At 37.7% G+C, this 24,519-nt stretch overlaps 1 protein-coding gene across 1 annotated transcript in view; it reads left to right on the top strand.

Annotated features, from left to right (window-relative positions):
• The window catches only part of RGS22 (regulator of G protein signaling 22), a 158,061-nt gene that overhangs the window by 75,806 nt on the left and 57,736 nt on the right, over window positions 1-24,519 (top strand). Inside the window, exons 12-14 of the mRNA XM_060127509.1 lie at window positions 1,758-1,872; window positions 3,325-3,447; window positions 4,270-4,371. Of these exons, the coding sequence (XP_059983492.1) occupies window positions 1,758-1,872; window positions 3,325-3,447; window positions 4,270-4,371 (340 nt within the window). The remainder of the gene's footprint in view (window positions 1-1,757; window positions 1,873-3,324; window positions 3,448-4,269; window positions 4,372-24,519) is intronic.

Raw genomic sequence — 24,519 nt, 5'->3', positions numbered from 1 at the left:
TACCCTTTGGTGTTAACTTTGGTGTGTAGTCTGCTGGTGGATAACTATTTGTTTAAGGATTTATTACTTCACTTTTATTCTTCTTTATTGAGATAAAATTTACCTATCGTAAAATTCACTCTTTTAATCATGTTCAGGTATACAATTCAGTGACTTTTAGTGTATGCACAAAGTTGTAAAACCATCACCACTATATAATTCCACAACAACTCATCAGCCAAAAAAGAACCTCCATCTCATTAACAATCACTCCTCACTCTTCCCTCCCCCAACCCCCGGTAACCTCATCTACTCTCTGTACCTTTCCCTTCAAAGGAGAAGAGAGGGAAGGGTTCAGTAACCAAGGCAATGGGGCTACCTTGGACAGGAAATAGGACACTTCTTCCTGAGACAGGATGGAAGGAAGTATGGGTGGGTGTAGGTAAATATATCTGTTGATAGATAAATTTGAATGCTTTCAGCTGCAAATAACAGAAAAGTTGACTAACAATGGCCTAGACAAATGGAATTATGTTTTTCACAGAGCAAGAAATCTGAGTGTAGGCAACTGCCAGTATTGGTTCACCAGATCAGGAGTATTGAGGCCTAAGTCTTTGTAATGCTCTTGGCCATTCTTTTATCGTCAGTGGTGTTACAGCTCCTGACATCAGGCTTTCAAATCATAAAGAAGGAGGAGGGGCAATATCCATTAATTCTCTCCCTGTAGTCAGGAAAGCAGGCTTTCATAGAAGCTCCCCAGCAGACATCGTTTTATATCTCAGTCATAACTGTTACATGACAACCCCTCCCTACCTGGAGTCTTGATAAGTGAATATTCAGCTTTTTCAGTATTTTAGTGATGCTGGTGATAGAATCATGTTGTCAGAAATGGGTGTTGAGTTAGCCAGTCAATTAATAGTGTCTGCTACATGGCACAGGGGAAACTGAAGCATGATGTACCTACATTTTGTCTGAAAAGAACCTGCAGAGTAATCTGCTGGTGGATTGGCGTGGAGGAAGGCTGGTGAGTTGGAACAGGCATGGGTTATGGAGCTGGAAAATGAGGTTTGGAAGAATTGCAGTGGGCTATGGGAGAGGGAGCTGGATGAGAAAATATAAAAAGCTAATGTTGAAAGTCATTAGTCTAACTCCAGAGTCTTCCATCATCTCATCTCAAACTACCACATATAAACCCTTATGAATCCCACCTGTTGTGAGGATTAAATATGATCATATGAATTATATTTGGCACAATGTTTGGTATGTAGTTTAGCTGTTAGTGTTCTCTTGCCCTAAGAAAATTAGTTAACTTGCTGCATTTTAAACAAGACTTTGCCTACTTACCTTCATACATTGTTCACTCTTCTCACCATCTGAAGAACCCCTCTAAACACAGCCCCCACACACACATACACACAGAATTTATCTTCCACCCATTATTCAGGAAGAAGCTCATTTCTTTAATTACTAATATAGCTCCAAGGGACTTCTCATTCTTACACACCCATAGTTTTATGATCCGTCCCAGACATTTGGCATCTGTGATATATTCACGAATTCATTCAACCAGCAGTTATTTTATTGAGAGTTTAGTTGAGAGTCTTTATGTATGACTGTACCTCATTTTCTCAACTGCCTCTTGAGGGCTGGGCTTGATGCTGATACTTTTTTTTCTAATTCTCTCACAATGCTTAGGAGCACGCCTAAGATTCGGTGAATGTATACCAAAGGTGCTCAAAATATTTGTTGATCAATTAGTTCTCATCCCTATAATTTAGGTCAAGGCACATGTCAGAAAGCAGCAAAATTATTTGTTTAGCATCTTTTACTGACATTTCTGAATGTCTGAAGCCCCAGCTGGGTAGAAGATATACTTATACAGAAGAACCTGTGGTAAGTATTTTGAGAACTGAGTAATTTGATTCCTCATTTAACCTATTCAGTGTCCCCTGATTTTAGAGAATTTTTACTGATTTACCATAATGACTTTTTTCTTTACTGAACAAAAGAATTATTTTTTCCTTACAAAAGGATTTTTATGCAGAAACTTTCTATTTCCTTTTGTAGTACCATGTTGCTGTGTACTCTGTTGATTACTGTTTTCAAAAACAGCTACATTCTCGTTTTGGTATGATCACACCTCAGACACAAAATAAAGCCCTCTAGGATTTTTATTACATTTTTAACATTTTATAAAAAGTAATATTCTATGTTATGTTTTGGAAGTATGTTTAGAACTTTTATAAAGCAGAGTATTTCCAGTGTGTGGTTACTTTGATAATATGGATTTAATACACCAGTTCTAAATGAAAATTTCACATTCTTTAGCAACTATACTTTAGGTAGAAACTTTCGTAGTCCTAGTATGGACTGAACATTTGCATATAATTTTGGACTATTTATTTTATTCTAAGCAAACAGTTCTCCTTTTCTTCTATTTAGTATTATTTCCTACCCAAATAATGATTTTTTAGCTTTGGAATGCTAATGGTTAAACATCATAAAAACATTAAATTTTCACCTCAGAATTTGTTTAGTAGGGGGATAAAGGGAGAGGCAGAGAGACACTATAACAGAGAGAGCAAGAACCTGACTTAAACCCTAAATCGTCCATTCCACAGTTATCTTAAGATTACAAAGAAGTAGTCTGAGTTCCACACAACAGATAGCAAAGAGCTCATGTGAATATGGACGCCCTTCCTTATTCTAGAGTTACTCTTGTGCTTGGAGAAATAGCCAGCTTTCTGTGTTTCAAGAACGGTGTTAGGCTTGCCAGCACTGTTGGCAGAGAAGCCCATAAATAGCAAAGTTTTATGAGAACTTATACTACCATTTACACTCTGAAGGCCGTGACCTGTATGGAGTGAGACTGTCCAAAGAGGGACCCCGTAAGGACAGTTAATGAGCATCACTGAGAGGCCTTGAAGATATTTCTTTTTATAACTCTCTTGTAGCTATTACAGCGGCGGTTCAAGGCTAAAATAACAGTAAATACGTAGGAAAGAGGCCACCAACAGAGATTTGGAAGACTCCTAAAATGGTGTCACGGTGCCTGAAATGTGAAAATAGTTGAGGTTGGGAAGTCAGTTTAATATTAAGTTTGAAATCAGATTAGTTTATAATAGAATGAACTCTGCTGCTATAGTTGGCTCCATAAACGAATCTTGTGGGACAGGCAGATGCAAACATACTGCATTAATTACATATATGGTACAAAAATAAAATAAAATAGTCCAGTGGGGAAATGACAGCTTGGTAGAATTTATGAAACCCTGTTGTTGTACAATGCCATAAAAAAATAACAATGTTTCTGGGTGGATAATGTACTTCTGTTTTGTTATCTAGATTAAAACCATGGCAGATGGTGCCTTGGGAGGATTTCACATGGAAAATTTGTTGCAATCTTTGTATGTAGAAAATAGAGCTGGATTCTTCTTTACTAAATTCTGTGAGAACTCAGGGAACAAGGTAGAAGATAATTATTTTAAATCTAATTTTATACTTTTACTTCATTTAAAATGAGAGATTGAAATAATTTAATGCTCAAACAGTTATATTTGATGTTAAAATTCCCATCTCCTCTGGTAAGAAATCTCATGTTAAATATTTAGTAAAATTTTAAATATCTTAATTATAATTCTCTTTGGTTCATTTTCCTACTAAAATTACAAAGAAAAGTAAAATACAGATAGACAAGAATTGACTTGCATTATTAATAATAGATTACTTTCATATAACTTTGTTTCAGTGTAATGTATATTAACTTCAGTGCTGATTTCTATCAATCCTTTACGTTTTATTTTTAATAAGTCTAACAATGACAGTTGCAATGAATAGTAACAAACTTTTTCTAGGTTTTTTGTTTGCTTGTTTTTTAGTTGTCACAAACAGTCTTTATTTTGCTCAAATGAAAAGTATTTCACTAGTTCAATTATTAGAGTTGTGTTTGCTTCTGGTATAATATACATTTGCCCACATATATCAGAATACCTTCAGATTTTGGTTTCATGCCAGAGATAACATGATTACTTTTTAATTATTAACTAGAACACTTACTATTTTAATGACCAATTATGTGAGAAACGTATATACAAAAATATAATGATCCAGTGACAATACCAATAAATAATTTGTATGTTGCCAGTTTGTGATACAAGATAAAACCACCTTAAATTGAACCTGATTTATAGTAACACCAAGGAGCTAAACAATTATTTTTATTTGAAATTAGAGCTTTGTAGAGCTTTAATAATTGGGTGGTAGTAATTTATGTACTTTTTCCATCTGCAGTTGTGGAAGAACAGTGTGTACTTTTGGTTTGACCTACAAGCTTATCATCAGCTTTTCTACCAAGAAACAATTCACCCTTTTAAAGTATGCAGGCAAGCTCAAGTAAGTAGTAAATAATGTTGGTTCAATGTGAAGCACTAAGTACACAGAAATGAAAAGTTGTGTCCAGCCTCAAACAAGAGAAATCTGGGAGTGTGGGCAGAAAGGCAGCAGCTAAATTGTTGCCATTGAGTTACTTTATTTAAATGTCAGCAGAATATTGTTTTATAATCTGATTTGTGGGTTCTCAGTTTTATCTATTTTATTTGGTATGCCTTATTTTCTCTTTGCTGCCGATTAATTGCTCTTCCAACAAAGGACATCTTATCTTTTTTTCTAATTTATGCCTTTTTGGTTTGGTTGTGAGTAATTTAAAAGAGAACCCTGAGAGAGGACTTGTAATGAATCATTGAAGTGATTGGGAGCAGAGGCATTGACCAAAGATGTTCTCTGAGCTTCCTGCAGCAATCAGCTGTTGGAGATACTTAGGCTATTGGACCGTCTAAAGATGGGGAAAGAATGTTGACTGATTCTGTGTGGCATAGGCCCTGTGTCATCACCTGGCCTTCTGTGCTACATGCTATGTAAGACAGATACTCAGAGTTGGAGGAAAGAACATCTTAAGACCTCTCCAAAGCAAAATAGAGGACGGAGAACAGAGGATTCTCCGCAAAGAGAAAGAGAGAGTAGCCATTTTTTGAGGGGAGAAAGAAAGGGAATAGAATTATGACTCAAGCTAACTTATCTTTTCAGTTTTTATTCTTAGGCTCTCCTAATCTTTTATGGAGAGAGGTCATCAAGCCTAGAAAACTGCTGATCACTTCTATATCTGTTGACCACTTAAGTGGTTCTTATAATCTGAAATAACCCCATTCCAGGGGACCTTTCCTTGAGCAATGCTGAGGAGATTAGCTTCGTCATATTGTTTATTATCGTATTATAATCTTATTCAGGACATCAGAGAGTACTCCTGGGTGTTTGCTGTTACCTCCACCACCCTGACTTTGGCATTAATAACTATGTTTTATAAATCAGCTGACAGAACTTTGTACTTTTTACCATGAGAATTAGGGCTTCGGTTCCTACAGAGCCCAGATCTGGCTCCATGAAATCATGAAACTGTATCTCTAATTTGCCAGTACCATTTTCTGAGACCACACAATTGGCTCTTCTGCTTGTTAATCCTTTACCTGTAATTCTCTACTTATCCTCCTTTCCCTAACCTATTGCCTCTGACTGCTAAAGTGCCACCATTTTTATTATGTTTTCACCACTACAAGGGTGACTCCCGTAAAAATCTTCAGCAGCTCACTCAGTTAAGTAGGTTTTTTTGTTGCTGTTGTAATCACAATATTTCCATATACTTGTAAAAGGGGAAATTCTGTTTGAGCTTGGTAGACGTTAATTCTTTGTAATGGTATTCAACCAGCTATAAATGATTGTGAAACAGTATACACTCACAATTTTGTTATTCTGAGATATTCTGTTTGGGGATTATCGAGGCCCATAAGCTTTTTATCCTTCCATAGCTTCTCTTTTGAAGAGTCAAAACAGTATGGGGGGAAGGGAGTGATGGAGACATTGGTTTTAGTTTAACTGGGGAAAATAAAAGGAGCAAATCATGTAATCTTTTTGACTTGCTTGCTTTTTGCATCTGTGGTTATTTTATTTTTTGGTTAGTGGAGCAATTGTCTAAATTGGTTTAGGTTTTAATTATCCAAGATTTCTGCCCCCAGATATAAGAATTGCTTCTAATACCATGGTCCTATAGATTTGTTTCACAACATGAAATACCATTGGTTTCTTTATAATAGAAATGCTGTATAACTTCCTTCAAGGGTACATGTACAATACAGATCTTTGGATTGATCAAGCCAATGGCAGAATATAATCAGCTGGCACTGTGTTAAAGTTGCCATTAACTTGATTTTTTTTTTTTTTTTGCGGTACGTGGGCCTCACTGTGTGGCCTCTCCCGTTGCGGAGCACAGGCTCCGGACGCGCAGGCTCAGCAGCCATGGCTCACGGGCCCAGCCGCTCTGCGGCATGTGGGATCTTCCCGGACCAGGGCATGAACCTGTGTCCCCTGCGTCGGCAGGCAGACTCTCAACCACTGTGCCACCAGGGAGGCCCTAACTTGATTTTTATATTGTCTTTGTACATCTGATGAGCTGCGTGGTAAGAGACCAGGGGTTGATTACAAAAGACTTACATGCTTTTCTGTATGCTGATCAACACATTACATACCTTGAAGTTTTATTACCTCAAGAAGTATTGCAGAAATATCTGTAGGCAGACTAGATGGGAGGTCAGTGATAGTGATTTAGCATGACTAACTGTGGTCCAGGAGTTTGAACGACAGTCTTGGGCACATCCTGAAGGTTTCATTGCACAGCTTCCAGATAGAATCGTTCAGTTAGGAACCAAATGAAATGGTCTTGGCAAGGAGGAAGAGAAGCACCACCAGAGTGCAAAGATACAGTCTTTGATCCTAGCAACAACTTGCCAGTGGACCATCTATCACTGCCAAGATTTGGAACCAAGATTTCTGCCAATAGTCCTACTGTTTTTTTAACATTACATACTTGCTTCAGTGAGACCATTACAATAGAATGAAGTGGATCTGGGTACCACAGTCTTTTGTAAGTTCTTCCATCTTTGTAGAAATCTTTCAAACTGTATCCCAACAAAAACTACACATTTAGAATTTACCACTCTCCAAAGCATATACATTGGGATTTTTAAAAACTTAGTAAAAAAAAGAAAGTATTATACATGTTTACACATATGTATACATACACACAAACATGTTCAAAATAAAAAATCAGTGGGAAGGAGGAAGAGAGAAAAAAAGAGTAAAAATTAGAGCCTAGGAGCAAAATTATGTGGAGAATGTAGGAATTAATGAGTAGAGAGGGTAGATAAGAATGAAATGAAAGTGAGGAATAAGAGGATTGCTAGGTAAATCCACGGCACTTTTACCACAGAGTGCTATTGAATATAAAGATGTTCTTGCAGCAATGTGAGATTTTTGCCTTATTGAATTGAACATCAGGGTAACACATTTTTAAACTGAAGTATAGTTTATTTACAATGTTTCAAGTGTACAGCAGTGTGATTCAGAATATATATATATTAATTTTGTTCATACCCAGTAAGTAGTCTCAACTATTTTTTTTATTACCATCAATGATGTATAGATTTATTTAGTTATTTATTTAACATCTTTATAGGAGTTTAACTGCTTTACAATGGTGTGTTAGTTTCTGCTTTATAACAAAGTGAATCAGCTATACATATCACGCACGAATTTCTTGCTTACCATTGGTTTTTGCATCACATTCCTTCCTTTGGGTTTGATTTCTGAAGAATAGCTTTTAATAGGTTTTTCATTAGGATTTACTAGCAGTAAAAATCAGATTTTTTTTGTCTGAAAATGTGTATTTTCTTCTCTCATTGATCATTTAGCTGAATATAGAATTCTAGGTGGACAATTTTCTCTCAGCACTTTGCAGATATTATTCTACTGTCTTCTGGTTTCTATTGCTATTGTTGAAGAGTCTGCTTTTGCTCCCTTGAGGGAGGATGTTTTTTCTCATTCCTTTTATAATCTTCCCTTTGACTTTGGGGTTCTGTATGTCACCTCAATGTGTTTATTACTACAATTATCTTTCTTGGGTCTAAGTTGCTTCTAGAATCTGAGGAGTCATGTCTTTCATCAATTCTGGAAAATTCTCAGCCATTATTTCTTTCAGTCTTTCTACTTCTCTTTTCTGGATTCTCTGGTCAATGTTGGTGCTTTTCAGTCTATCCCATATCTCTCTTAATCTCTCAAGTTTCTCCATCTTGTAATATCTGTGTTATATGTTTTAAAACTGAACAAGATCAATTTTCTTTGATCTGTTTTCCAGTTCATATTTTATTTCTTCAGCAGATTTCAATCTGCTGTTTAACCCATCCATTGAGTTAAATCATTTAAGGAATTACTTTTTATTATTATTAGACATTCTACTTGTGTTTTTTAAATCTTCCTGGTGATTTATCTTTTTGTCTTATTTTTCTTCATGTTTTTAGTTCTCCTTTTATGTCTTAAGCATTTTAAACATATTTTATAGTCTGTAGCTGTGTTAGGTATCTATTCCTACATAAGGGTATTATCACAACTTTGTGGCTTAAACAACACACCTTTATTACCTCACAGTTTATACGGATAAGGAGTCTGGGCACAGCTTTGCTGGGTCCTCCACAAGGCTGTAAATCAGGATATTGACCAGGGCTGGTTTCTCATCTGGGGCTCAACTGGGGAACAGTCTTCTTCAGTGCTCACATGGTTGTTAGCAGCATTCAGTTCCTTGCAGACCACCAAAATAAGAACTCATTTTTTGTTAGCTGTCAGCTAGTAGCCACTTCGGCTCTGTGCCATGTGGTCCTCTCCATATGGTAGCTCACAACATGGCAGCTTGCTTCTCCAAAACCAGCAAGGGAGGGAGTTTCTTAGTAAGACTGGCATTACTGTCTTATGTAACATAATCATGTACACGTAATCACATAAATCTCATTGTTGCTGCATTCTGTTGGTTAGAGGCAAGCCATACGTTATGCCCACACTTAGGGGGAGAGGGTTATGAAAGGGAATGAACACTAGGAGACACTGTTCATGGGTGCCACCCTAGAGTCTGGCTGCTACAATATCCAATAATTCCATGATTTGTAGTTCTTGGGAGAACTAATTCTGCTATTTATTATTTCTGCTGACATGGTGGATTCTTTCCTTCTGTGTTTTGTAATGTTGAATTATGAGCTCTTATAGTAAAGTTTTTATCTGTGGTGCTTCTGCTAGGCACATTTTTAATGCTAATTTGTCGTCTTGGGGTTTCCTCATTTGCCAAGTGTAATCTTGAAAACCACACCCACATGATGGTAAACTCATGATAGTGCATCCTCAGGAGATATTTTTCTTTTACATAGAGTATAAGCCAAAACAAGCAAGCTTCTTTTTTGTTTCCTAGGTTTGGTAGTTGTATATATGTACATTTTTTCCCACTCTGTGTTTCACTTTGTGTGTACCCCTTCAAGGACCATGGTGTACGTAAGGGTCTCAGTGTTACATTTTCACTTTGTGAGGGTCCAAGGCCCTATCTCCTGTACCCTGTGGCTCTTATAACCCACATCCTTGATTCACCCCATGGTAGTCTCATCATCAGCTCATGCTTAGCACCCTGGTTTTCAGTACACTCCTTAATTTTGACCCATGGTAATTTTCCTTACTACCGCAGCTATGCATTTAAAAGGATATTAGTTATCCTTTATCCAGTACTTCTAGGCAGTTTATAGAGAAAAAGATTCAAGTAATCTAGCCTGCCAACATACCAAAAAAGGGAGTCTCTGCAAGAAGCAGTCATATATTTTCTAATTTAATACCCATAATAAGAATGGGAGGTATTTTTATCCTATTTTTTATAGATAAAAAAGAACCTAAGGCTTCCCTGGTGGCGCAGTGGTTGGGAGTCCGCCTGCCGATGCAGGGGACACGGGTTCGTGCCCCAATCCGGGAAGATCCCACATGCCGCGGAGCGGCTAGGCCCGTGAGCCATGGCCTCTGAGCCTGTGCGTCCGGAGCCTGTGCTCCGCAACGGGAGAGGCCGCAACAGTGAGAGGCCCGTGTACCGCAACAACAACAAAAAAAAAGAATCTAGATCTCTGAAATGTTAACTTTGCCAAAGTTTCATAGCTGGGAACAAACTTAAGCTCAAACTTGAGGTGCAAAACCTACTTCAGTGCTGTACTTTGCCTTCTCTGCTCTACATATGAAAGTTCATCACGTCTACCACAGAGGACTTTGTAAGGTCTGTATAAGATAATGTAGATGGAAATATTTTGTAGTTTAATGTAGGGCACTCTATGAAATAAGTAGGTATTATTATTATTAGAGTCAATACTTAAGGTTCTATCAATTGCCTGGTTAATGGAGAACGAAGATAGGAATTTGAAGAAAATAAGATAGAAGAACAGCAGCTTCTAAACCAACAGCTATTCATTTAACCAATACCATAACTTATTCTGAGATTAAAAATACCACTTAAATCAAAATGTGCTTCATATAATTACAAACTTTTAAGCTATATTTTATAATATTCTGTTACTCACTTCTTAGTTAACATTCACAAAGAGCCTGGTATGTGCCAAGTAATGTTCTGTGAATGCAAAGATAATTAGGACAAAGTTCTTGGCTTAAAGAGCTCACTCTGTAGTGGGGGAGAGAGAGAATTATGGAGGTACTTCAGTCATATTTAAAATAAAACCAGATAATAGCATCTTAACTGGAAATTAAGTAAGTTCTGCCTTTACTGGCAGATAAAAGTTGGTTATCGTTTTTATTTTTTTAAATCAACATCTTTTCAAATACCTGTAGAAGGGAGAGAACTATTTCCTTTTTTTTTTTTCCCATTTTTTGAGCCAAATGCTTTAATCCTTTAGTCTTATTCCTGCTCTGTGAAGCAATACAAAATAAATCTCTGTCTTTCGGGTGACAACTCTTCAAACAAAAATATTATACTGTCCTGTTTTACTCCTCTCAACAACTTTAGACTAAATCTCAAATCTTTTACATTTGAGATTTAGGTCTTTAATCTTAGCTAGATGAAATCTTGACATTTGGAAGTCCCATTCCTGACATCTCCACCCAGTAATTTGACAGCTCATAAATATTCTGGCCTAATGCTCTAGTGAGCAACGGTTGTGCCTCTAATCCCTACAAAGAAATCAGTTGATGGGTCCCATGGCAAATAAGTCAGTCTAAGTGATTACCCCTATTCACCCAGGATCTCTAAGGGTTTACTCTATTTTTTTTTGGAATTTTATTTTATTCTATTTTATATATACAGCAGGTTCTTATTACTTATCTATTTTATACATATTAATGTATATACGTCAATCCCAATCTCCCAGTTCATCCCACCACCAACGACCCCCCCCCGATGCCGCTTTCCCCCCTTGGTGTCCATACATTTGTTCTCTACATCTGTGTCTCTATTTCTGCCTTGCAAACCGGTTCATCTGTACCATTTTTCTAGATTCCACATATATGTGTTAATATACAATATTTGTTTTTCTCTTTCAGATTTACTTCACTCTGTATGACAGTCTCTGTGTCCATCCATGTCTCTACAAATGACCCAATTTCATTTCTTTTTATGGCTTAATGATGTTCCATTGTATATATATACCACATCTTCTTTATCCATTCGTCTTTCGATGGGTATTTAGGTTGCTTCCATGACCTGGCTATTGTAAATAGTGCTGCAATGAACATTGTGGTACATGTGTCTTTTTGAGTTATGACTTTCTCTGGGTATATGTCCAGTAGTGGGATTGCTGGGTCATATGGTAATTCTATTTTTAGTTTTTTAAGGAACCTCCATACTGTTCTCCATAGTGGCAGTATCAATTTACATTCCCACCAACAGTGCAAGAGGGGTCCCTTTTCTCCACAGCCTCTCCGGCATTTGTTGTTTGTAGATTTTCTGATGATGCCCATTCTAACTGGTGTGAGGTGATACCTCATTGTAGTTTTCATTTGCATTTCTCTAATAATTAGTGATTTGAGCAGCTTTTCATGTGCCTCTTGGACATCTGTATGTCTTCTTTGGAGAGATGACTATTTAGGTCTTTTGCCCATTTTTTGACTGTGTTGTTTGTTTTTTTAATATTGAGCTGCATGAGCTGTTTATATATAATGGGCATTAATCCTTTGTCTGTTGATTTGTTTGGAAATATTTTCTCCCGTTCTGAGGGTTGTCTTTTTGTCTTGTTTAGAGTTTCCTTTGCTGTGCGAAAGCTTTGAAGTTTCATTAGGTCCCATTTGTTTATTTTTGGTTTTATTTCCATTACTCTGGGAGGTGGGTCAAAAAATATCTTGCTGTGATTTATGTCAAAGAGTGTTCTTCCTATGTTTTCCTCTGAGAGTTTTATAGTGTCCAGTCTTACATTTAGGTCTTTAATCCACTTTGAGTTTATTTCTGTGTATGGTGTTAGGGATTGTTCTAATTTCATTCTTTTACATGTAGCTGTCCATTTTTCCCAGGACCACTTATTGAAGAGACTGTCTTTTCTCCCTTGTATATTCTTGCCTCCTTTGTCATAGATTAGTTGACCATAGGTGCGTGAGTTTATCTCTGGGCTTTCTATCCTGTTCCATTGATTTATATTTCTGTTTTTGTGCCAGAACCATATTGTCTTGATTACTGTAGCTTTGTAGTATAGTCTGAAGTCAGAGAGTCTGAGACCTCCAGCTCCATTTTTCTCCCTCAAGATTGCTTTGGCTCTCCAGGGTCATTTGTATCTCCATACAAATTTTGAGATTTTTTGTTCTAGTTCTATAAAACATGCCATTGATAATTTTATATGAATTGCATTGACTCTGTAGATTGCTTTGTGTAGTATAGTCATTTTCACAATATTGATTCTTCCAATCCAAGAACATGGTATATCTCTCCATCTGTTTGTGTCATCTTTGATTTCTTTCTCCAGTGTCTTGTAGTCTTGTGAGTCTTTTACCTCCTTAGTTAGGCTTATTCCTAGGTATTTTATTCTTTTTGTTGCAATGGTGAATGGGATTGTTTCCTTAATTTCTCTTTCTGATCTTTCATTGTTAGTATGTAGGAATGCAAGAGATTTCTGTGCATTAATTTTGTATCCTGCAACTTTACCAAATTCATCGATTAGCTCTAGTAGTTTTCTGGTGGCATATTTAGGATTCTCTATGTACCGTATCATGTCATCTGCAAACAGTGACAGTTTTACCTCCAATTTGTATTCCTTTTGTATTTCAATTTTCCAATTTGTATTTTTTCCAATTTGTATTCCTTTTATTTCTTTTTCCTCTCGGATTGCTGTGGCTAGGACTTCCAAATCCTTGTCTTGTTCCTGATCTTAGAGGAAATGCTTTCAGTTTTTCACCATTGAGAATGGTGTTTGCTGTGGGTTTGTTGTATATGGCCTTTATTATGTTGAGGTAGGTTCCCTCTATTCCCACTTTCTGGAGAGTTTTTATCATAAATGGGTGTTGAATTTTGTGAAAAGCTTTTTCTGCTTCTATTGAGATGATCATATGGTTTTTATTCTTCAGTTTGTTAATATGATTGCTTTGTGTATATTGAAGAATCCTTGAATCCCTGGGGTAAAACCCACTTGATCATGGTGTATGATCCTTTTAATGTGTTGTTGGATTCTGTTTGCTAGTATTTTTTTTTAATATTGACATATGTCGTGAATTTTAAAATTTATTTATTTATTAATGGCTGTGTTGGGTCTTCGTTTCTGTGTGAGGGCTTTCTCTAGTTGTGGCAAGCGGTGGCCACTTTTCATCACGTTGTGCGGGCCTCTCACTATCACGGCCTCTCTTGTTGCAGAGCACAGGCTCCAGACGCACAGGCTCAGTAATTGTGGCTCACGGGCCCAGTTGCTCCACGGCATGTGGGATCTCCCCAGACCAGGGCTCAAACCCGTCTCTCCTGCATTGGCAGGCAGATTCTCAACCACTGCGCCACCAGGGAAGTGCTGTTTGCTAGTATTTTGTTGAGGATTTTTGCATCTATATTCATCCGTGATACTGGTCTGTAATTTTCTTTCTTGGTATTATCTTTGTCTGGTTTTGGTATCAGGGTTATGGTGGCCTCACAGAATGAGTTTGGGAGTGTTCCTTCCTCTGAAATTTTTTGGAAGAGTTTGAGAAGGATGGGTGTTAGCTCTTCTCTAAATGTTTGATAGAATTCACCTGTGAATCCATCTGGTCCTGGACTTTTGTTTCTTGGAAGATTTTTAATCACAGTTTCAATTTCATTACTTGTGATTGGTCTGTTCATGTTTTGGATTTCTTCCTGGTTCAGTCTTGGAAGGTTATACCTTTCTAAGAATCTGTCCATTTCTTCCAGTTTGTCCTTTTTTTTTTTTTTTTTTTTTTTTTGCAGTACATGGGCCTCTCACTGTTGTGGCCTCTCCCATTGCGGAGCACAGGCTCCAGATGTGCAGGCTCAGCGGCCATGGCTCACGGGCCCAGCCGCTCCGTGGCATGTGGGATCTTCCCGGACCGGGGCACAAACCTGTGTCCCCTGCATTGGCAGGTGGACTCTCAAGCACTGCGCCACCAAGGAAGCCCCAGGTTGTCCATTTTATTGGCATAGAGTTGCTTGTAATAGTCTCTTTGGATGCTTTGTATTTCTGCAGTGTCTGTTGTAACTTCTCCTTTTTCATTTCTAATTTTATTGATTTGAGTCCTCTCTCTCTTTTTCTTGATGAGTCTGGCTAAAGGTTTATCAATTTTATTTATCTCCTCAAAGAACCAGCTTTTAGTTTTATTGATCTTTGCTATTGTTTTCTTTGTTTCTATTTCATTTATTTCTGCTCTGATCTTTATGATTTCTTTCCTTCTACTGACTTTGGGTTTTGTTTGTTCTTTCTCTAGTTCCTTTAGGTGTAAGGTTAGACTGTTTCTTTGAGGTTTTTCTTTTTTTTTTTTGCGGTATGCAGGCCTCTCACTGTTGTGGCCTCTTCCATTGCGGAGCACAGGCTCTGGACGTTCAGGCTCAGCGGCCATGGCTCACGGGCCCAGCCGCTCCGCGGCATGTGTTATCTTCCCAGACCAGGGCACGAACCCGTGTCCCCTGCATCGGCAGGCGGACTCTCAACCACTGCGCCACCAGGGAAGCCCCGAGATTTTTCTTGTTTGTTGAGGTAGGATTGTATTGCTATAAACTTCCCTCTTAGATCTGCTTTTGCTGCATCCCATAGGTTTTGGATCGTCGTGTTTTTGTTGTCATTTGTCTCTAGGTATTTCTTGATTTCCTCTTTGATTTCTTCAGTGATCTCTTGGTTATTTAGTAACGTATTGTTTAGGCTCCATGTTTTTGTGTTTTTTATGTTTTTTTCCCTGTAATTCACTTCTAATCTCATAGAGTTATGTTCGGAAAAGATGCTTGATATGATTTCAGTTTTCTTAAATTTACTGTGGCTTGATCGGATTTACTCTTACATTTGCACAACTTCACAAGAGAGAAAGGAAACTAAAAACCTAAGTCAATTAATGTCATCAGGCCTATACCATCTCTTGGTGTTTTTAGGAAGCTGTAAGTTGTGATATAATAATAATGCAGAATTCATTAATGTTTTCATTCAACAATGTGTTATTGCTGTCCTTCTCAACCTCTCTGGCCCCAAATCGTTTAAATTTTCCATTAGGTGATCTTAGGCACAGTGTGGATCCAAATGAAGTTCATTCCAGGTTGTGCCCTACCTCAGGGTTCTACAGTAATGTCCATGTACTTGGCCCCTTTGCTCCTGCTCCATTTTTTATTACTGTAGAAACAGGAAAGAAACATAAACTGGGTAGCACTTAGACCAGCAGTTACAAGCACATTTGCCCTTGCCTAAAAATGTTGCAGATGTTTCCACAAATATTTATCATAAACATCTAGTATACATGAGGCTTTGATCCATGCTGGGAGCACTTTGAGGAACAAAACACATACAGGTGCTACCACCCAAATACTATCAAAGTTCAAGAATATGCTCTCTTTTTTTTGCCTACTTTTCCAGAGAGTGCTAGAAAGATTGAGAAAGAAGAGACCGTGTAGCTCTTTCTCTATGAAATTTGCATTGTACTGACAATGTTTTCTAATGAAGTCTGAGCTAATTTTAGGTTACCAAAACCTTGGGTGATAACCACAAATTCCTTTGAAAAAATGTTATGGCATAAGAGGGGCAGTGTTGAGGATTTTTTTGATAATCAGCTTAGTTTTTTCTTTGCTTGCTGTCATCCATTACCTTAATTGTTTAGCTCCTCTCTTTACTTGGCATTTACAGGACTTAAATACTTCAGGGTGGTCCTGACATTTTCATTAAAGTGGTATGAGCTAAATGTTCCTTCTCTAGGCTGATGGTGTATTTTCAGGTGCACTAACAGAGATCATTATTTCTTCATACAGCAGTAGTATTAAGAATCAAGCTGTGTTTCTTAAAAGATGAATGGGCTTGGGTGAGGGGTCAGGTTGGGGTGATGATTAAACGTGGAAAATCCTGTACCTCTTTATAGCTTAATGGTAAATTTCAGAATCTTCATAATTAGGTTGTTTCTGAGTATCAGGCCTGTTATTTATTCAGGCTTTGTTACATTATTTGTTTTTGTTACCAGAGAGATGGTGTCTCAAGTACCGCTTGGGCTTGGACTGTTGAGCACTATGAATCACTGAGCACGGAATCCACAGGGTTCTTGTCCTGCATCCCATTTTGTGGCACTTGCTGGTGAACTGGACTCAGGAAGAACACATGTAGCAGCCAGCTGTCTGGCTTACAGTTATTCATTCGTTTCCCCTGTTCCTGATGTTCATACGAGCTACCCGTGTTCTGTCCTAAGATTTTGAATATTATAGGATTATGGACCAAAAGAGATCCTTTTTTAATCCTTTTGTTTCCAGAAAAATCAACACCTGAACTTCTCTAAACCATAATTATCATTATACCTGACATTTATTTAATGTTTACTATCTGTCAGGTTCTATGGAAATCACTTTACATGGATAATTTTATTTAGTTCTTGACAATTCTAAGAGGTAGATATTGGTGTTCTCTCCATTTTACAGATTAGGAAACTGAGATTTAGAGTTGAGTAATTACCTAAGGCAATACTTTCCATTTAGCAATTAGTGAGCTTGGAATTAGAACCAAGTATTCTGACTGCAGACTCTGTACTCTTAACTTCTAAGTCATTGCTTTCTGATTAATTGTCTCTAGAAAAAAAGGAGTATCTGTTTATCACCTTGTTTAATTTTTCACTTTGGTATCTTAAAATATCTTTATGAATGTTGAATATCGAATTTCACCCTTAATAGTTTCCCCCACTGGACTATAAGTTCCAAGAAGACAGTCTGCTTTGTTTACCTCATATATTCAGAACTGGAGCTGGCATATAAAAGATGCTGTAATATTTTTTGAATGAACTCATTGGCATGCTTATATTCTTAGCAACATATTGTAAGCCTAATTATAGATAATAATTGATTATTTATAAATGACTGCCAGCCGGGTGCTTTTAATTGTTAAAAATTTTTTAAATAAAATAGCTTCATGGGGCTTCCCTGGTGGCGCAGTGTTTGAGAGTCCGCCTGCCGATGCAGGGGACATGGGTTCGTGCCCCGGTCCGGGAAGATCCCACATGCCGTGGAGCGGCTGGGCCCATGAGCCATGGCTGCTGAGCCTGTGCGTCTGGAGCCTGTGCTCCACAATGGGAGAGGCCACAACAGTGAGAGGCCCGTGTACTGCAAAAAAAAAAAAAAAAAAAGCTTCATGAGCCCCCATATACCGTCACCCAGCTTCAACAATGATCAAAATTCTGTCTTTCCAGACATACTGTGTTTATAGTCCAAGATTTCTCTTAGTAAGGAGCCCTTAACAAGCTTCCCTGGAGCAACAGTGAAATCTCCCTGTCTCCTCCCACCTCACTCAAGGAACTTAAAAATAAGGTTGCTTTCTGAAACTTAAACTATGAAATCAGTGTGTAATAATTCAGAATGGATATGAGCAGTTGTCTAGAGACAGAATGGCTTCACAGCCCTCAAGACTTCTAATGAACATGCCAGTACATCTAAAAAAAAGAGTGTTCTGGGCAAGAAGCGGCATTGATCAGCAGCAGCATCCAGAAAGAGAGGTGTTACAGAGGCAGTCCTTGACCATGCCCTTGAAGCGCTGTCCTCAGCCAGCTGCTCCTGTGAGCAGCTGGTCAGCCTGATAGATCTGGAAGGAAAGAACATTCATAGGGTCATAGTTAACTTCCCTTGTTTTGACTCCAAGCAACCTGCTACATTTGAGCTTGCTTTCCAAGGTGCCGGTGAACGTAAATATCCCATCTGTTTGGTGGTTGATTTTCTCATTGTAAAGTAATTCCTCAACGCCCTGGTTTTAGTATCAGTTTCTTGTGCTTTGTTGGCCTGGGTTAGCTTCTCTGTGAGGCAGGTTTTTTAGGTCCAAAATGTTAATATAGTCATGGTTTTCTTTCTGAATTATTCTTTGTTCACTGATTTTCAAGGAATTATTTTTATTAGAGGTTAAATAATTCCATTAGTTTAAATATCTATTTTGCTTTTGTCTGTTAAAATGTTTTTTAAATTGAATCCAAAAATTATAAAAATAAAATCCTTGTTTGTTGCTTAGGTTGCCTAAACTGTTTAATAATAACTCTTTTTTGTTTTTGAATTTTATTCCATCATATACTGAGTCGATTTTGCTTAAAATACCTTAAGCAATGGCCCGAGTCAGTCTTAAGCCTAGTCTGTTTTGTCCCTTGAGTTTGTGGTTTGTTTTTGGCTTTATTTAACATGTTGTTTTCCCTTTTGATTTTTCATTCTGTCCAAAATGATTCAAGTTTGTTTTACTCTTTTATCCTATTGCCATTTTCTTACGTTCTCTTTTGCACTGAATTCTGCTTAGTAGAGTCTGAGTAATTGCCAGAAATTCTCTATTTGATTGTCATCACATTATCTTTTTTTGTGCAACTCCATCTTGTGTTGATCTCTGCAGTAGTTTGCCTCTCAGTATCAGGATGTTTCAATCTCTAGATCCCATCTTTAAGATTCCTAATTGAAAAAACCCAAGGTCCTTCACATGAAAATCCATTTGTGGAAAGCTCCATCTGTAATTTATTCCCTCTCGGCATAGCTCCTCAATAATGTTTTTGAGCTCCTTGTGGGGTATGAGAGGTCGTTATAAATCATCATTTTTTCCTCCTTTCGCAGGAAAAAAAAAACAACATTGGATTGCTTGAACTTGCTCGTTATTTTTCTTCTTCCTCATATGAACTCAGATAATGATGTTCTATGTCTGCTAGAGCTGTGAAGTTATGAAACAGACTTCTCTTTTTGCTGAAGTAAATATTTTGTGATTTCTGAAAGTGTCCCATATCAGGGCATTTACATTCCTTTTGTAAACTCCTCTAGGAACTCTTTGCCTTAGCTTTTTGGAGCACAGTTTCATTTCATTTTTTTATATGAACTCCAAGGATGAAATTATTGAGCTCAGTTGAGAAGATCCCATGTGACTTGCTATTTGCCTTCAAGTACAGTAATATGTTTTTTGTTGTTGTTACAGTGTAGTGGACATCTGTTCTGTTGTGTTCAAGATTATCTGTGAAGTGATTTTGGTCTCTTTGTGGTCCAGACACTGCATCAAGATCCATTAGTACCAGTTAGTTTTATTTCTCATGATGCTTTAATGTTTCTCCTTCATAGCTTCTCCTTACACTTTCTCATGAGGACAAGTTAACAAGCTTTTCCCAACTAAACTCTTACCTCTTCTGGTTTCCTAATCCGACTGAAGTTAAATTTAACATTTGAAGTTTAACTTTGCCCTTTTCCAAATAAAGACTATTCAGGATGTAAACAAACAATGTTAAAGAAAAACTTACTTGCCCTGCTCCTGTAGTTTGACTTTAATTTAACTATTAAAAAGAACTTGGGCTTCCCTGGGGGCGCAGTGGTTGAGAATCTGCCTGCTAATGCAGGGGACACAGGTTCGAGCCCTGGCCTGGGAAGATCCCACATGCCGCGGAGCAACTAGGCCCGTGAGCCACAACTACTGAGCCTGCGCATCTGGAGCCTGTGCTCCTCAGCAAGAGAGGCCGCGATAGTGAGAGGCCCGCGCACTGCGATGAAGAGCTTGCCACAGCTAGAGAATGCCCTCGCACAGAAATGAAGACCCAATACAGCCAAAAAGAAAGAAAGAAAGAAAGAAAGAAAGCTTTACTGTAGCCGTATTTTTGAAAATGGATGCCAGTTATACAGTATTCAAGTAAACTGTGTTATAAACTGGCATATTCTGGCCCAAATTAGTTTATTCTGGTATGTGGCTTTGCCTCCAGTGAGTACTTGAATTAGTTGGTGTCATTTGCTTTTTTCCTACTTTATTTCTCTTTGTTTGGTAATCGTGATAGGAAAAGAGAATTATCTTTGCCTTATACTCAGTGGTATGATGATAAATGTTTAATAACCACCTCTCTGGGCGGTGGATAAGCAGCCCTGATTTGTAGCTTTTGCTGATCTCTGCGTGTAAATACTCTCACCGTGGATGATTACAAGCTGCCAACATGGCGTTACTGAGCACAGAGTTGGGAGGAGAGGTGCAGCAGCCCACCATTATACAGTATTTTCCACCAGACAGATAGAATAGAGGTAAATAACCCCAAGAGCATGGACAGTTGTAAAACAGTAAAATCATTAGGAAGTAATCGGTTTTGAGTCTTCATCATCTTTGTTTTTAATATAATTTGCTTAATTGTAAGTTTATATAATTTTTGATAGTGACTGAATTTAACAACCTACTCACCAAGTTCCTGAAAATTCGTGAATTAGCTCTTGTAAGCTGGCTTCAGTTTACAATGGAGGAAGAGATAATGACAAGGGTAAAGGATCACTCTGATCCTCTCAATCGTATATTTCTCTAATGTTATCGCTGGAGACCCTGACCCTCCACCTTCACATTTTTCCTCTACCCTTTAGAGACTGCCAGTGAACGCCTCGCTTGTACCTAGCAAAGAAAGCATGGTATCTTTGCTCCAGAATCTCCACAGCCTGCACAGTTTGTTTAGTATAAACTGAAAATAAAAGGAGTTTAAGAAAAATCTTTGTATATTTCAGTAGCCAAAGTTGTTTTCGTCTTTTATCTTTCTAGTGTATGAAACAGTGTCATGGGTTTTATGGGATATTTCTTCTTCTCAGGGGCCAGTGAGGTCTTTGTTGATACTACCCTGTCAGTCCATCTGGCAGGATCCTAATGCTACCTCCCAATAAGTAGAAGGAAATAGCAACAGCAGACAGCTTTATATTTCCTCTACTCTCTTGGTGGGCATGTTGGACAGTTACTAGAAGATGGTGAAAGATACATATCTTTGTGTAGCCTTACATGATTAGAGTTACTTCTTTTACTATTGCAGTGGAGTAATGGGTCTAAGAAAAAAGGATTTGCTAAAAACGCCGAATGCTGAAGCATGAATGTTTTCTCCTAATCTCTGGAATACTTTCATAAGTTATTTTGAAAATCTTCTTTTTAAATGTCCCCAGTTTTATTAACCTGGTGATATGCTCTGCTAGTTGTCCTGTAATCCGGTATTAAGATCTCACAGCATATAGGTTTTTACACATCTTGTACCTAGTTTACTGAGGGACTCATTTTACATCATACAGTTCTGCAGTTGGCCTGGAGGTGACAGCAGAACATCATGCAATCAGTGTTACCAGGCAGTCATAGAAAAATACATATACATGATCATTAAAATAAATACATCAAGACAAATTATGTGAAACTGTTCCATTAACATAACTAACAGCTGAAATGTAACATAGCAGATCAACACATGTGCTACAGCATTTGGTGTTATTCTTGACTTTGCCTTTTAAGGCTCCCCAGAAATTGTTCTTATTTTCGTTGGAACACAGATGAGTATCAAGCTGCAGCTCATCCAATGGCCCCTACTTATGGAAAAGATGCTTTCCCAAAGACTGTGCTCACCTTTGGCACAGCGAAAGTACTTCGTTGGGTACAGCATGATAATTGGAATCTAACCCCATAGCTGACATCATTTGGTCTTTGGTACAAAGAGAAACCCAAATAGCACAGAAAGTTTTGGAGGCTATTTCATTATTTTTTTGCTTTTTACACTGTTAAAAACAAGAATAAACTCAATAAACCCCAAATTCTCCTTCCTCAGGTATGTTCATCTAGACTTTATGATGCAGTAAGAAAACATCAATACATTTCAGGGTCTATGAAAATCAATATAATGTCAGAAAGCCAAGCCTGGAATGCATTATGATATATTTGAAAGGAGATTGGAATCCACTTTCATCCAAGAATATGCTCATCACATACACTTTCAAAATGATTTTGAAAGCTATTAAGTGGCAATGCTGAAACCTTGCATGGAAAATACTTTAGCATTGGAAAAAATATAAATTGCAATGGGAAATATCATATTTTAATTTGAGCCGTCTCCTATGTAGTGCAATACAGTTGTTGTGTGCAGGATATTAGCTCTAAGTAATGAAGCATCTGAGATTTCCTTGAAAGGCAAGCAGAAACATTTTTGTATTTTTTCCTATAATTCCAACAAGGTCATGTGTATTAAAAATAATTTAAATTAAATATTGTTAGTCATCTCACTATCCTTTAGAAGGCAAATGTGTATCAAAATCTCTCTCTCTGTCTTCATTTCTCCCAGTTTGTTTCTCCATTCCACTTTCCAGTTCCATTCTTCCTCCTGTCTCCAAGGTATCTATCCTACACCTTTTTTTCTTCATAGCCTTGAGAGTTTAGGTAAACAAGAGAATTAACTCCCAGCATTTCAAGACTGTAAGAGATGTTTCAGGGGGAGGCATGGCTTTTTTTTGCATATCTGATACAGATGCCAGGAAAAGTAAGTCACAGGCACAGGTATAGAGCAGGGCCGGGCAAGCCGCCCATTGTGCATTTCCTGCTTACATAACCTTTGAGTGTCTCCAGGAGAGATGGGGTTTAGAGAGAGCCATGCTGAGTGCAGTGCCAGGCAGTCTGATCACAGACAGGCTTGTATCCCTTCTCAGAAACTTCCCTGCTGGGTTGTTAAAGAATCATAGGTTAATGTTTAAACTGGAATCATGTCGGCCACAGCTGTTTGTGAGTGAATCTCCACTTTAATGTGAATCTGAGTAGCTGACTAAGATATGAAGGGAGCATTGTCCCCTCCAACATTAGCTACATTGTTATTTAGTCAGTGGCTGAAAAGGAAGAACTGGGTGGCCAATAAGAAAGCAAATGATACAGGATACTTAAACGATGTTTCTAACCTGTGATTAGACTATATTACTTAGCTATAACAAAGCATAATCTTTATATTTCATTATAAAGGCAATTAATATCAACTTACAAATGATTTTCACCATCTTTATATAGACCTTAAATGTGTTGTTTAGCTTTTTAATTTTGTTCCATATATATGATTACATCCATTATGTTTGTTATTATATAGTCAGTTGGTCAGTTATCCACTTAAAGATTATCTCTGGATTATTAGAAACACATATTAGAAAGACATTCTCAGATGTAATGGCAAAATTAAGTTGAATGTACTATAATTTTACTGTGTGGCCTAATTAAGGATGGATAAATCAGTTTTTTTCTCCTTACCCCTGTAACCACTTTTGTCCCCACCCTCCTAGGGAGGTGAGGAAGAGAGAGAGACCAGAGACCAAGCCTCAAAGGAAGCCAATAAACACACACAATGTGGGCTTTCAAGACCCTTTCTAATGCTTCCAGTTCTGTGATTTTATAATAAAACTGGTAAAGAGTCAAGAAGGCGAGGGGAGTATGTTACTCTTAAGGATTATGCTAGTTATCATAGCGGAGGTTGATACTTGAACAAAGAGAAGTTACTTAGGTGATAACGAACAATGTTCTGATAAACTGGCTGCAAGAAAGCAAAAAAAAAAAAAAAAAAGTGGGAGGGCGAACAAATATACCTACATTTAGGTACAATCAGAGAGAAGAAATATTTTAAAATTTCTTTTAAGATTTTGATTTAGAGCATTTATTTTTTTTAACATCTTTATTGGAGTATAATTGCTTTACAATGGTGTGTTAGTTTCTGCTTTATAACAAAGTGAATCAGTTATACATATACATATGTTCCCATATCTCTTCCCTCTTGCATCTCCCTCCCTCCCACCCTCCCTATCCCACCCCTCTAGGTGGTCACAAAGCACCGAGATGATCTCCCTGTGCTACGCGGCTGCTTCCCACTAGCTATCTGTTTTACGTTTGGTAGTGTATATATGTCCATGCCACTCTCTCACTTTGCCCCAGCTTCCCCTTCCCCCTCCCCATATCCTCAAGTTCATTCTCTAGTAGGTCTGTGTCTTTATTCCTGTCTTACCCCTAGGTTCTTCATGACCTTTTTTTTTTTTCTTAGATTCCATATATATGTGTTAGCATACGGTATTTGTTTCTCTCTTTCTGACTTACTTCACTATGTATGATAGACTCTAGGTCCATCCACCTCACTACAAATAACTCAATTTCATTTCTTTTTATGGCTGAGTAATATTCCATTGTATATATGTGCCACATCTTCTTTATCCATTCATCTGTTGATGGACACTTAGGTTGCTTCCATGTCCTGGCTATTGTAAATAGAGCT

This window comes from Lagenorhynchus albirostris, chromosome 17 (assembly GCF_949774975.1).
Source record: "Lagenorhynchus albirostris chromosome 17, mLagAlb1.1, whole genome shotgun sequence".
Lineage (NCBI taxonomy): Eukaryota > Metazoa > Chordata > Mammalia > Artiodactyla > Delphinidae > Lagenorhynchus > Lagenorhynchus albirostris.
The sequence above is the reverse complement of the archived record's forward strand: the minus strand, read 5'-3'. Positions and strand labels throughout refer to the sequence as shown.